The following is a 13,885-nucleotide window of genomic DNA, read 5'->3' on the forward strand; positions in this document are numbered from 1 at the left end:
CCTTTATACATCCTCCTTATCATTCATCTTAGAATTAAACTGATCCTAGGCCTGTGGTTACATAGAACTAACTGGAGAGTTTGGGTCAGAGCTCAGGTTACAGCTCTGCCATGTTTCTGTGCAGTTCCTTATTGCTGTTCTTGTCTATGTTCTATACCCGTGTTTAACCTTAATAAAGACAACATGGCCACTTTAACAAACATCCTGTTCTCTGTCTGGTCTCTGCTCGGGAAGTGCGTTGGTGTGTGTGGGTGGGTGTGTCAGGTGAATCAAGAGAAACCGGTGCATAAACAGGATCAGGTAGAGTGAGCGAGAATGTGGGTGGGGTCATAGTGTTATACAATGCTAATTCTGCCCTCAGGGGGTCCTAGTGCTTCTTGTTTTCCCTCTTCCTCTACCCTCATCTCCCTCTCTCTCCCTCCATTCTTTACTGCTAGAATTACCTCTGTTTCATGATGACAATAGTACTGTGAGAGAAGGTGTGTGAGGGACAGAGTCAGTACACCGTGGCAGGGAGTTCTCAGTGTTCGTCCTCCAGCCACATTCTGTCAACAGCGGCCTCACCTTAGCAGTACGAGAGAGGTGTGGGAGTGTGTGAACGCAGCAAATCACAGACCCACTCATCATAGGTTCTTCACTCCAATTTGATCACTTGATTGTTGTAATGAATAATGAATTCGCAGACAGTGCGTTTGATTTGTAATCAATGAGTTTCCCAGACAGGCTTGTTCCACATGTTCTATTTATTAGTGTCAGTGTGGTCACAGGAGAGTTCCCTGGACAGCCAGGGACCCACAGTCACAGCAGACATCAATGTATTACATCATTAACGTATTACAACATCATGGGCCATTTATAGCTCTACGGTCTAATCTGGCCTTCATGGGAGTAAAACACACTGTTGAGTTTCAATAGTCTGAAGCGCAGTCGTCTCCATGCCTCGTCTCCTTAGTCTGCACTGATCTGAAAACTCATGATAGATGAGAACAATATGTCCTTTTATGTCAGTGAAGTAGACTGTTGAGATGCAGGCACAGTGACATTACAGTAAGGAATCAGAGAGCACAGTGGTAAATCTCCATCACAGTGAGTTGGGACCAAGCTGGGTAAGGCAATAGACAGTGGTGGAAAAAGTAAGCATTCGTCATACTTGAGTAAAAGTGAAGATAATAGAAAATTACTTAAGTAAAAGTCTAAAATTATCTGGTTTTAAATGTACTGAAGTACAGTGGTGGAAAAAGTACTCAATTGTCATACTTGAGTAAAAGTGAATATAACTTCATAGAAAATGACTTAAGTAAAAGTTTAAAAGTATCTGCTTTTAAATGTCCTTAAGTACAGTGGTGGATAAAGTACTCAACTGTCATAAATAAAGTAAATTCATTTACAAACGTGGTATTTTATTTTCGTGAGTCCGCCAGATCTGAGGCAGTAGGGATTACAACGCGTTATATTGATAGGTGTGTGAATTGGACCATATTACTGTCCAGCCTGAGCATTCAAAATGTAACTTGTAATTTTAGGTGTCAGGGAAAATGTATGGAGTAAAAAGTACATCCTTTTATTTAGGAACGTAATGGAGTAAAAGTAAAAGTTGTCAAAAATATAAATAGTAAAGTAAAGTACAGATACCCCCAAAAACTACTTAAGTAGTATTTTAAAGTATTTTTACTTAAGTACTTTACACCACCGGCAACAGGAATAGCAATCTCCTGGCTCTGGGCTCAGCTTGGCGTCATATACAAAAGGCAAGGGTGGAGTGGAACTAGGCAAACATAAACAGGTTAGATGGGAGGGGTGTGGGAGTGATTCAGCATTTGACTAACTACATGTAACCTTTATGTCAGACACTATGCTGTTGATATACAGTATAATCTGTATAGTCATCTGATTGGTTAGCAGTGCTTTATATTTGCCATAACAAACTGAGTGTAGCTAGCACTACTAACTTCTTCATGCAGGAGGCTTCCTAATACAACGTTCTAGTATTGGATTGTAAAAGTATAGAAAGTATAAAGAAATAAAATGTAATTTAACGTTTTTAGACAGGCAGAATAAAATATAGACATATACATATCTAGAGAGAGTAGTGCAGTATGCACATTCCTCTCTCTCTCTCTCTCTCACACACACACATCCACACGCACGTATACACACACACACACACACACACACACACACACACACACGTACACGCATTCACAAGCACTTACACACATACACAAATGCATGCAAGTCCTGAAGAAAGGTTCAGATCAATAATTAGTACTAAACGCAGCTCTACTTCTAACAGACGTCTCCTGAAGTGGTTGTAACATCTTAGAACGTCTCTAGAAAGCTTTTTAAAATACTATGTGCAATATAAGACAGAGCTGCTGTTTGGCTGAGCCAAAGCTCTGATATAAAATACATTTCTGCTCTCATGCATATACACTGTACATACCACAAAACTCAGACAGGGAACACACATCAGAGCTGGAGGCCAGGACATTCCCCCACATGTCCTTTGGGGGGGGGGGGGGGGGGGGGCGCATGTGCGTATTGTGTGATATTGTGGTGCAGGGGTGTCAAACTTTCGGCACAGTTTAATATAGAGAGCCATCTCTTATATATAAAAAAGGAAATATAACCACTTTTCACTGTGGCCCTCCAGATCTGGGTGAAACCCCAATGTGGCCCTTGGCCCTCCTGGTATAGTGTGTGGGTAGTGAGTGACAGTGTGTGGATCTTTGAGCCTTCTACAGCATATTTACGTCCAGGTAGTGCCCTCCCTGCCTGGTCAGGAGAGGGGGGAAGGGCATCAGAGCATCACCGCTGCTGGACTGACCAATCATACTGCTCAGTCCAGGCAATGCCTCCATAGGACTCTACAGAGAGAGGGAGAGAGGCAGGGAGAGAGAGAGGGCGAGGAAGATAGAGAGAGGAAGTGAAAAGAGAGAAAACGTCAGTACAAGGAAAGGAGTCCATGTGGTTTGAAGGTTTCTTGTCCCAGCACCAGAGGATTCCATCACCTAGTCCACCAGCTCCCCACCTGACACTAGTACAGCAGTGATAACACTATCTAGCACACTACAACGCCCCAGGGAGGAAAGGGGAACACACCATGGAAGGGCTGAGTCAGACAGCACCAGGTAGAAATTGACCATATAGAACAGGTACGGTTCTAGGTTCCACCAGAGAATGTGGTTAGAGTGTTGGGCCAGTAACCAAAATGGTTGCTAGGTCGAATCCCCGAGCTGACAAGGTAAAAATCTGTTGTTCTGCCCCTGAACAAGGCGGTTAACCCACTGTTCCTTGGCCGTCATTGTAAATAAGAATTTGTTCTTAACTGACTTACCTAGTTAAATAAAATAAAAATCTGATCCTAGATCTGAGGTTAGGATTGGGTGTGTGGTGTATTCTGATCCTAGAGGTTAGAATTGGGTTTGTGGGGTAATCTGATCTGCACTGTAAAAAATATAGATGTCAAGAAGGAAATCAGCTGGAATAGGATTGTGAGTTTTCTCAACAAAAATGTTGCCACAGATCTAGGATCAGATTATCCAACATACCCAATCCTAACCACAGATCTAAGATCAGATACCCCCCCCCCCCCCACACACACACACACACACACACACACACACACACACACACACACACACACACACACACACACACACACACACACACACACACACACACACACACAATCCAAATGTCAACCATCAGGGGGTAGAAGACATCTGATCCTGGACCAGTGGTTGGGGGGGAACTTCTACTCTGTGTCCCGATCAACACAACATTCTCTGTTGGAACCATCATCTTTTTTTACAGTGTGTGGTTTGGGGCATTAAAATCCCCCCTAGCTAGACTCTACCCCGTGACCCCCTAGTAACCCGGAATCTCAAACCACACCCACAACCACGTCGTCCCGGAGACGAAGGAAAGGAGAAACACGCCCCATGACCCTGTCAGCCAATCCTTACCTTCCGCCTGCCTAGGACACACCCCTTAAATACACACCCACTCTTTGGGCTGTGTGAGCAGGGTCCGGGAGGGATCGTGATCGTGCATGTTAGCATGAGCGTGCACAAGGCCATCCTCAGTAGCGTACTATAGTGTTGAGGGGGACAGAGACACAGCGGACTGAGACAGAGACAGGCTGGGCTGTGTGTTCAGAAGAGTCAGCCTTTACAAGATGCTTACTGCTGATTTATCTACAGTATATAGTATCACCTCAACTTCCAAACTAATGTTCATGAGCACAGGCTGAACTCACTGGCTATTTCCTAGTGTATCAGTGAGGAGCAGCCTCTTGTAAATCAAGTCCATGCAGGCAGTGGAGATCCACCCAACAGAATGCCTGTGGGTGTTTGTGAGGGAGGGAACAGAACAGGGAGGGTAGACCTGACTAACTTGTTTGATAGCCTCCAGGCAGACACAGTGGATACCTGACAGTGTAGTACACTCCTCCATTAGCAGATTTGAATACTTCCTTTGGATCAACCGTGAGACATGAGAGAACACGGCAACACATACTATACCGGTCACCTTACACACACACTTTCTCTAACACACATGAACGTACACACAGTCTTGTATATCTAAGCGTGTGGGGACACACAATTCAGTCTCATTCAAAATCCTATTTTTCCTAACCCCTAAACCTACCTTAACCCTAACCTTAACGCCAAAACCTAACCCCTAACCCTAAAACTAACCCTAGCTCCTAAACCTAAACCTAATTCTAACATGCTGACCAGACCGGACACGTCGCGTGCGCGAGCGTCGCAAAATAAATTTAGAAATCCATGTTATTCAATTATTGCACCCACACTGCTCACGCGCGCCAACGAGCGTCTGCGATGCCAAGGGCTAAAATAGAACTCCTTTCTATTTCTGACGCAGATCGCGCAGCAAGTCCTGCCTCTCCCATCTCCTCATTGGTTTTTAGAAGCAGGTACCCACATGCCATCTTCTCATTGGTTATACCCACGTGGGTGATTGAAAGACGAACAGTTTTGCCGGTTGTCGTGGTAATACTATGAAAGTGTTGATGGATCACCATATAAGTTCAAAGATGAAAAAGCCTGGAAGGAGGAGAGATGACTAGAAACGATTCGGTTGGCCGTTTTATGTGTGGATTAATTGTCGGAGTAGAGGACCTTGTGCATTTCAGGTAAAATAACATCAATGTTTATATCCCAGGACAAATTAGCTAGCAACAGCAAGCTAGCTAAATAGGACAAATTAGCTAGCAAGTGCAGGCTAACTAGCTAAATTGCCATACATGTTTAATGCTTTTCGACCTGTCCCCAAATTAATGTCATTGGTTCAGAGTTTGTTTTGATATTTTAACCTGCGTGTCGTGATCGCGTTTGGTGTAGGGGGACAAAATACATTTATGCACGATAGCGCACGATGGAGCACGTGCGCAGCCGGTTTGGGTTCCGTGTTACCCTAACACTAATTCCAACCCTAACAATAAACCTCCTAGAAATAGCATTTCACCCTGTGGGGACTAACAACATGTTTGTTTACTATTCTTGTGGGGACTTCTCTTCCCCACAAGTATAGTTAAACACGTCCAAGTGCGCACACACACACACACACACACACACACACACACACACACACACACACACACACACACACACACACACACACACACACACACACACACACACACACACACACACACACACACACACACACACACTGTTTACCTGGTATCCCTGAATGGTGTTGAGCAGTTCTTTATAGGCGAGGCCATGCATACGGACCACTCCCCCAGGGGAGGGCAGGGGGGTGGAGGAGGGGTAGTACCCTATAGTGTTGGGAGAACCTGGGGGGCTGGAGAGAGGGAGGGGAGAAGAGAGGAGAGAGAAAGGGTGAGAAGAGAGGAGAGAGAGTAAGAAGAGAGGAGAGAGAGAGTGAGGAGAGAGAGAGGGTGAGAAGAGAGGAGAGAGGGAGAAGAGAGGAGAGAGAGGGAGAAGTGAGGAGAGAGGGGGAGAAGAGAGGGGGAGAAGAGAGGAGACAGAGGGTGAGGAGAGAGAGAGGGTGAGAAGAGAGGAGAGAGAGTGAGAAGAGAGGAGAGAGAGGGTGAGGAGAGAGAGAGGGTGAGAAGAGAGGAGAGAGGGAGAAGAGAGGAGAGAGAGGGAGAAGAGAGGAGATAGTGGGAGAAGAGAGGAGACAGAGGGTGAGGAGAGAGAGAGGGTGAGAAGAGAGGAGAGAGAGGGAGAAGAGAGGAGAGAGGGGGAGAAGAGAGGAGAGAGAGGGTGAGGAGAGGGTGAGAAGAGAGGAGAGAGAGGGAGAAGAGAGGAGAGAGAGGGTGAGGAGAGAGAGGGTGAGAAGAGAGGAGAGAGGGGGAGAAGAGAGGAGAGAGAGGGAGAAGAGAAGAGAGAGGGGGAGAAGAGAGGAGACAGAGGGTGAGGAGAGAGAGAGGGTGAGAAGAGAGGAGAGAGGAGAGAGAGGGAGAAGAGAGGAGAGAGGGGGAGAAGAGAGGAGAGAGAGGGTGAGGAGAGGGTGAGAAGAGAGGAGAGAGAGGGAGAAGAGAGGAGAGAGAGGGAGAGAAGAGAGGAGAGAGAGGGAGAAGAGAGGGAGAAGAGAGGAGAGAGGGGGAGAAGAGAGGAGAGAGAGGGTGAGGAGAGAGACAGGGTGAGAAGAGAAGAGAGAGGAGAGAGGGGGAGAAGAGAGGAGAGAGAGGGTGAGGAGAGGGTGAGAAGAGAGGAGAGAGAGGGAGAAGAGAGTGCGAAGAGAGGAGAGAGAGGGAGAAGAGAGGAGAGAGAGGGTGAGGAGAGAGAGGGTGAGAAGAGAGGAGAGAGAGGGTGAGGAGAGGGTGAGAAGAGAGGAGAGAGAGGGAGAAGAGAGGAGAGAGAGGGTGAGGAGAGAGAGGGTGAGAAGAGAGGAGAGAGAGGGAGAAGAGAGGATAGAGAGGGAGAAGAGAGGAGAGAGGGGGAGAAGAGAGGAGAGAGAGGGTGAGGAGAGAGAGAGGGTGAGAAGAGAGGAGAGAGAGGGAGAAGAGAGGAGAGAGGGGGTGAGGAGAGGGTGAGAAGAGAGGAGAGAGAGGGAGAAGAGAGTGCGAAGAGAGGAGAGAGAGAGGGAGAAGAGAGTGAGAAGAGAGGAGAGAGAGAGGGCGAAGAGCGGAGAGAGAGAGGGCAAAGAGAGGAGAGGGAGAAGAGAGTGAGAAGAGAGGAGAGAGAGGGAGAAGAGAGGAGAGAGGGGGTGAGGAGAGGGTGAGAAGAGAGGAGAGAGAGGGAGAAGAGAGTGCGAAGAGAGGAGAGAGAGAGGGCGAAGAGCGGGGAGAGAGAGGGCAAAGAGAGGAGAGGGAGAAGAGAGTGAGAAGAGAGGAGAGAGAGAGGGAGAAGAGAGTGAGAAGAGAGGAGAGAGAGGTCATTGTGGTCTTAGTGCTGTTTGCTCTTCCGTCTGATACCACACTACTGTTCAGTTATTAACTACCCTTGTGTATGTCCTTCCCCACAAGCCATAATAGTCCTTACCTGGGATAGTATGCAGTGTAGTTCATGTAGAGCTGAGTGCTAGCTGGGTAGTAGGCTTGTCCAGGTCCTAGGGGGCGGGGACTCAGCAGCACCTGCCCAATGGGCGGGAAGAGGCCGGCAGCCTCAGCCGGCAGGATGGAAGGGACGGGTGGGAAGGAGTAGGAGGGAGGAGACAGACCTGGGGAGGGGGGATTGGGGGTGGAGGGGTAGTTAGACAACACGCCAAGGCAAGGACACGGAAAGGACACATGCCCAACACGGCACACAGAGAACTACAGATCCCCTGGTCCCCTCTAAAGACGGCCGCTGTAAGCAGACTACAGTGTGCTTCCCAGTCGTCTACAATGGCTATGTGACATGGTCCGGCCGTAGTTTGTTTCTAGGAGAGGCTTCTGCAACAACCACCCTCCTCAACGAACACCTTTAGTTTCTACAGACGTGTGTTTGGGCTTGACTCCTGACCCCACTAATGACCTCACTATTACATCACCACGACTGTTTTACATTTGAGTCATTTAGCAGACGCTCTCATCCAGAGCAATTTACAGTGTTGAGTGCACACATTTTCATACTGGTCCCCGGTCGGAATCAAAACCCACAACCCTGGAATTGCAAGCGCCATGCTCTACCAACTGAGCTACACGGGACTACACACCAGAGCTCAATGACTAGACACCACCATCACTACACACCATCACTACACACCAGAGCTCAATGACTAGACATCTCCATCACTACACACCATCACTACACACCAGAGCTCAATGACTAGACATCTCCATCACTACACACCATCACTACACACCAGAGCTCAATGACTAGACATCTCCATCACTACACACCATCACTACACACCAGAGCTCAATGACTAGACATCTCCATCACTACACACCAGAGCTCAATGACTAGACACCACCATCACTACACACCAGAGTTCAATGACTAGACACCACCATCACTACACACCAGAGCTCAATGACTAGACACCACCATCACTACACACCATCACTACACACCAGAGCCCAATGACTAGACATCACCATCACTACACACCATCACTACACACCAGAGCCCAATGACTAGACATCTCCATCACTACACACCAGAGCTCAATGACTAGACATCTCCATCACTACACACCAGAGCTCAATGACTAGACACCACCATCACTACACACCAGAGTCCAATGACTAGACATCACCATCACTACACACCAGAGCTCAATGACTAGACATCTCCATCACTACACACCAGAGCTCAATGACTAGACACCACCATCACTACACACCATCACTACACACCAGAGCTCAATGACTAGACATCACCATCACTACACACCAGAGCTCAATGACTAGACATCTCCATCACTACACACCAGAGCTCAATGACTAGACATCACCATCACTACACACCATCACTACACACCAGAGCTCAATGACTAGACATCTCCATCACTACACACCAGAGTTCAATGACTAGACATCACCATCACTACACACCAGAGCTCAATGACTAGACATCTCCATCACTACACACCAGAGCTCAATGACTAGACATCTCCATCACTACACACCAGAGCTCAATGACTAGACATCTCCATCACTACACACCAGAGCTCAATGACTAGACATCACCATCACTACACACCATCACTACACACCAGAGCTCAATGACTAGACATCTCCATCACTACACACCAGAGCTCAATGACTAGACATCTCCATCACTACACACCAGAGCTCAATGACTAGACATCACCATCACTACACACCAGAGCTCAATGACTAGACATCTACATCACTACACACCAGAGCTCAATGACTAGACATCTCCATCACTACACACCAGAGCTCAATGACTAGACATCACCATCACTTCACACCATCACTACACACCAGAGCTCAATGACTAGACATCACCATCACTACACACCAGAGCTCAATGACTAGACATCTCCATCACTACACACCAGAGCTCAATGACTAGACATCACCATCACTACACACCAGAGCTCAATGACTAGACATCTCCATCACTACACACCAGAGCTCAATGACTAGACATCTCCATCACTACACACCAGAGCTCAATGACTAGACATCACCATCACTTCACACCATCACTACACACCAGAGCTGAATGACTAGACATCACCATCACTACACACCAGAGCTCAATGACTAGACATCTCCATCACTACACACCAGAGCTCAATGACTAGACATCTCCATCACTACACACCAGAGCTCAATGACTAGACACCACCATCACTACACACCATCACTACACACCATCACTACACACCAGAGCCCAATGACTAGACATCACCATCACTACACACCAGAGCTCAATGACTAGACATCACCATCACTACACACCAGAGCTCAATGACTAGACATCTCCATCACTACACACCAGAGATCAATGACTAGACACCACCATCACTACACACCAGAGCCCAATGACTAGACATCTCCATCACTACACACCAGAGCTCAATGACTAGACATCACCATCACTACACACCAGAGCTCAATGACTAGACATCACCATCACTACACACCAGAGCTCAATGACTAGACATCTCCATCACTACACACCAGAGCTCAATGACTAGACATCTCCATCACTACACACCAGAGCTCAATGACTAGACATCTCCATCACTACACACCAGAGCTCAATGACTAGACACCACCATCACTACACACCATCACTACACACCAGAGCTCAATGACTAGACACCACCATCACTACACACCATCACTACACACCAGAGCTCAATGACTAGACATCTCCATCACTACACACCAGAGCTCAATGACTAGACATCTCCATCACTACACACCAGAGCTCAATGACTAGACATCTCCATCACTACACACCAGAGCTCAATGACTAGACACCACCATCACTACACCCCATCACTACACACCAGAGCTCAATGACTAGACATCACCATCACTACACACCAGAGCTCAATGACTAGACACCACCATCACTACACACCATCACTACACACCAGAGCCCAATGACTAGACATCTCCATCACTACACACCAGAGCCCAATGACTAGACATCACCATCACTACACACCAGAGCTCAGCTCCACCCACCTCTCCCACAGCCCCACTGATTGGACACACTCTGACTGGAAGACTCAAGCCCAATCCTAAATCAATCCTGAGTCCCTACCTTCAAGTCACTTTTGTAATATTGCTTACACACCTATCCAATACGTCCATTAAATTGGGATCCATTTGGAATTGGGCAAGAGGCCTCACACATGCCAAGCACACGTAAACCATTGGAACACACTGTTTTTAATCAGAGCGGGTGAAGAAGATGTTTACATTGAACAGTCAGTGAACTACAGATTTCTCCCCGCATGCAAATTCACCAAAGTCACACAGAATTTTCACCAACCACAAGGGGTAACACACACAAACACACACACTCACACTCAGACACACACCCCAGGTTCCTACCCCTCTGGTCAGGTCAGACGCTCCTGCCCTCCCAGAGATCTAGATCAGAGAGAACCCAGACAGAAAAGAAGACAGGGGGCCAGATTTAACCTCTGACCTTTAACCCCTCACCCTTTCCTGCCCCCTGGTCTGTGGCAGCCCACCTACCCTGCGGTCCCGAAGCGCCCAGCTCCCAGCAGCACTTACGTCTGGACTTACATGGCGGCGGACTGAGCCCTGTCCCACTCCTGGTCCGGGTGTGTGTGTGAACGTGTGTGTGTGAGAGGGATCCACCCATCAACACCAGACCCATCTCTTCAGCACTACAGGGGAACACCTCCACATAGCGGCTGTTAACCCCTCGCTTGCCAGCCTGGCCCGGACCAGACATCACCTGCTTGTGGACCCGCTGGGAGGCAGAGAAAGCCCGCTCCGCTGAACGCATCTGGATGAAACAGTCCCCTGACGGACGACCCTATGGAGATACACACACAAAGCAGGGTAACTCTAGTATCAGTACGTATAGTGTGTGTGTGTGTGTGTGTGTGTGTGTGTGTGTGTGTGTGTGTGTGTGTGTGTGTGTGTGTGTGTGTGTGTGTGTGTGTGTGTGTGTGTGTGTGTGTGTGTGTGTGTGTGTGTGTGTGTGTACCTGTTGGTTGACCACCATGTGTACTCCGTGTGGTCTGATGTCGTGTGTGTATTCTCCTAGGAAGGCCAGTATGTCCTCTATGGTGGCGGTGTAGGGCAGCCCCCTCAGCCTGAGGCAGTCCCTCACACCACCAGGAGAGGGCAACAGAGACACAGAGGGCAACATTGACACCAGGGGGGCTGGAGCCACGGCGATCAGAGGGGCTGACGTGTACCTGTTCAACACCTACACACACAGAGAGAGTTATACGGTTAGATGGTTATAAGTGCTGGTTCAGCAACAACATACACACATAAACAAGCATATTCTATCTGGGGTTCCTGGTTTTACTCTGGCAGGGGTATTCTGATTAAGTGTGTGTAGGTGTGTGTGTGTGTGTGTCTGTATTGAAAAGGTGTGTGTGTGTTTGTGTGTTGACAGTAGGGATCTGGCTGGTTGCCAACAGGATATCACAATGTTTACCGTCCTGGAGAGGAACTGTAACCCAGCCCCCACAGGGTCACTCACTACCACTGAACTCTGACCTCTTAGCCTCTCACCTTCAGACATCTAAGACCACTAGAACATTTAAACCTGTACTGTGTAGGAGTCTAAAACCACTACAACATTTAAACCTGTACTGTGTAGGAGTCTAAAACCACTACAACATTTAAACCTGTACTGTGTAGGAGTCTAAAACCACTACAACATTTAAACCTGTACTGTGTAGGAGTCTAAAACCACTAGAACATTTAAACCTGTACTGTGTAGGAGTCTAAAACCACTAGAACATTTAAACCTGTACTGTGTAGGAGTCTAATACCACTACAACATGTAAACCTGTACTGTGTAGGAGTCTAATACCACTAGAACATTTAAACCTGTACTGTGTAGGAGTCTAAAACCACTACAACATTTAAACCTGTACTGTGTAGGAGTCTAAAACCACTACAACATTTAAACCTGTACTGTGTAGGAGTCTAATACCACTAGAACATTTAAACCTGTACTGTGTAGGAGTCTAAAACCACTACAACATTTAAACCTGTACTGTGTAGGAGTCTAATACCACTAGAATATTTAAACCTGTACTGTGTAGGAGTCTAATACCACTAGAACATTTAAACCTGTACTGTGTAGGAGTCTAAAACCACTACAACATTTAAACCTGTACTGTGTAGGAGTCTAATACCACTAGAACATTTAAACCTGTACTGTGTAGGAGTCTAACCACACTACAACATTTAAACCTGTACTGTGTAGGAGTCTAATACCACTAGAACATTTAAACCTGTACTGTGTAGGAGTCTAAAACCACTAGAACATTTAAACCTGTACTGTGTAGGAGTCTAAAACCACTAGAACATTTAAACCTGTACTGTGTAGGAGTCTAAAACCACTAGAATATTTAAACCTGTACTGTGTAGGAGTCTAAAACCACTACAACATTTAAACCTGTACTGTGTAGGAGTCTAAAACCACTACAACATTTAAACCTGTACTGTGTAGGAGTCTAAAACCACTAGAACATTTAAACCTGTACTGTGTAGGAGTCTAATACCACTACAACATTTAAACCTGTACTGTGTAGGAGTCTAAAACCACTAGAACATTTAAACCTGTACTGTGTAGGAGTCTAAAACCACTACAACATTTAAACCTGTACTGTGTAGGAGTCTAATACCACTAGAACATTTAAACCTGTACTGTGTAGGAGTCTAACCACACTACAACATTTAAACCTGTACTGTGTAGGAGTCTAAAACAACTACAACATTTAAACCTGTACTGTGTAGGAGTCTAATACCACTAGAATATTTAAACCTGTACTGTGTAGGAGTCTAAAACCACTACAACATTTAAACCTGTACTGTGTAGGAGTCTAAAACCACTACAACATTTAAACCCATACTGTGTAGGAGTCTAAAACCACTACAACATTTAAACCTGTACTGTGTAGGAGTCTAATACCACTACAACATTTAAACCCGTACTGTGTAGGAGTCTAAAACCACTACAACATTTAAACCTGTACTGTGTAGGAGTCTAAAACCACTACAACATTTAAACCTGTACTGTGTAGGAGTCTAAAACCACTAGAACATTTAAACCTGTACTGTGTAGGAGTCTAATACCACTAGAATATTTAAACCTGTACTGTGTAGGAGTCTAAAACCACTACAACATTTAAACCTGTACTGTGTAGGAGTCTAAAACCACTAGAACATTTAAACCTGTACTGTGTAGGAGTCAAATACCACTAGAACATTTAAACCTGTACTGTGTAGGAGTCTAATACCACTACAACA

General features: G+C 46.5%; 1 protein-coding gene across 4 annotated transcripts in view; it reads right to left on the minus strand.

The window, feature by feature from the left end:
• Positions 1-725: 725 nt before the first annotated feature.
• esrp1 (epithelial splicing regulatory protein 1) overlaps positions 726-13,885 on the minus strand; it is a 63,138-nt gene continuing 49,978 nt past the window's right edge. Inside the window, exons 10-15 of one of the 4 annotated variants that reach the window (XM_045719013.2) lie at positions 11,598-11,822; positions 11,168-11,423; positions 7,482-7,659; positions 5,709-5,835; positions 3,969-4,095; positions 726-2,867 (exon numbers count right to left, since the gene is read on the minus strand). In XM_045719013.2, coding sequence (XP_045574969.1) covers positions 3,994-4,095; positions 5,709-5,835; positions 7,482-7,659; positions 11,168-11,423; positions 11,598-11,822 — 888 coding nt within the window. In that variant the 3' untranslated portion in view covers positions 726-2,867; positions 3,969-3,993. Of the gene's footprint in view, positions 2,868-3,968; positions 4,096-5,708; positions 5,836-7,481; positions 7,660-11,155; positions 11,424-11,597; positions 11,823-13,885 lie in introns of all 4 variants that reach the window. The other 3 variants (XM_045719011.2, XM_045719010.2, XM_045719009.2) reach the window with 3 other exon arrangements.

This window comes from Salmo salar, chromosome 05 (genome assembly GCF_965601325.2).
Source record: "Salmo salar chromosome 05, fSalSal1, whole genome shotgun sequence".
NCBI classification, from domain to species: domain Eukaryota; kingdom Metazoa; phylum Chordata; class Actinopteri; order Salmoniformes; family Salmonidae; genus Salmo; species Salmo salar.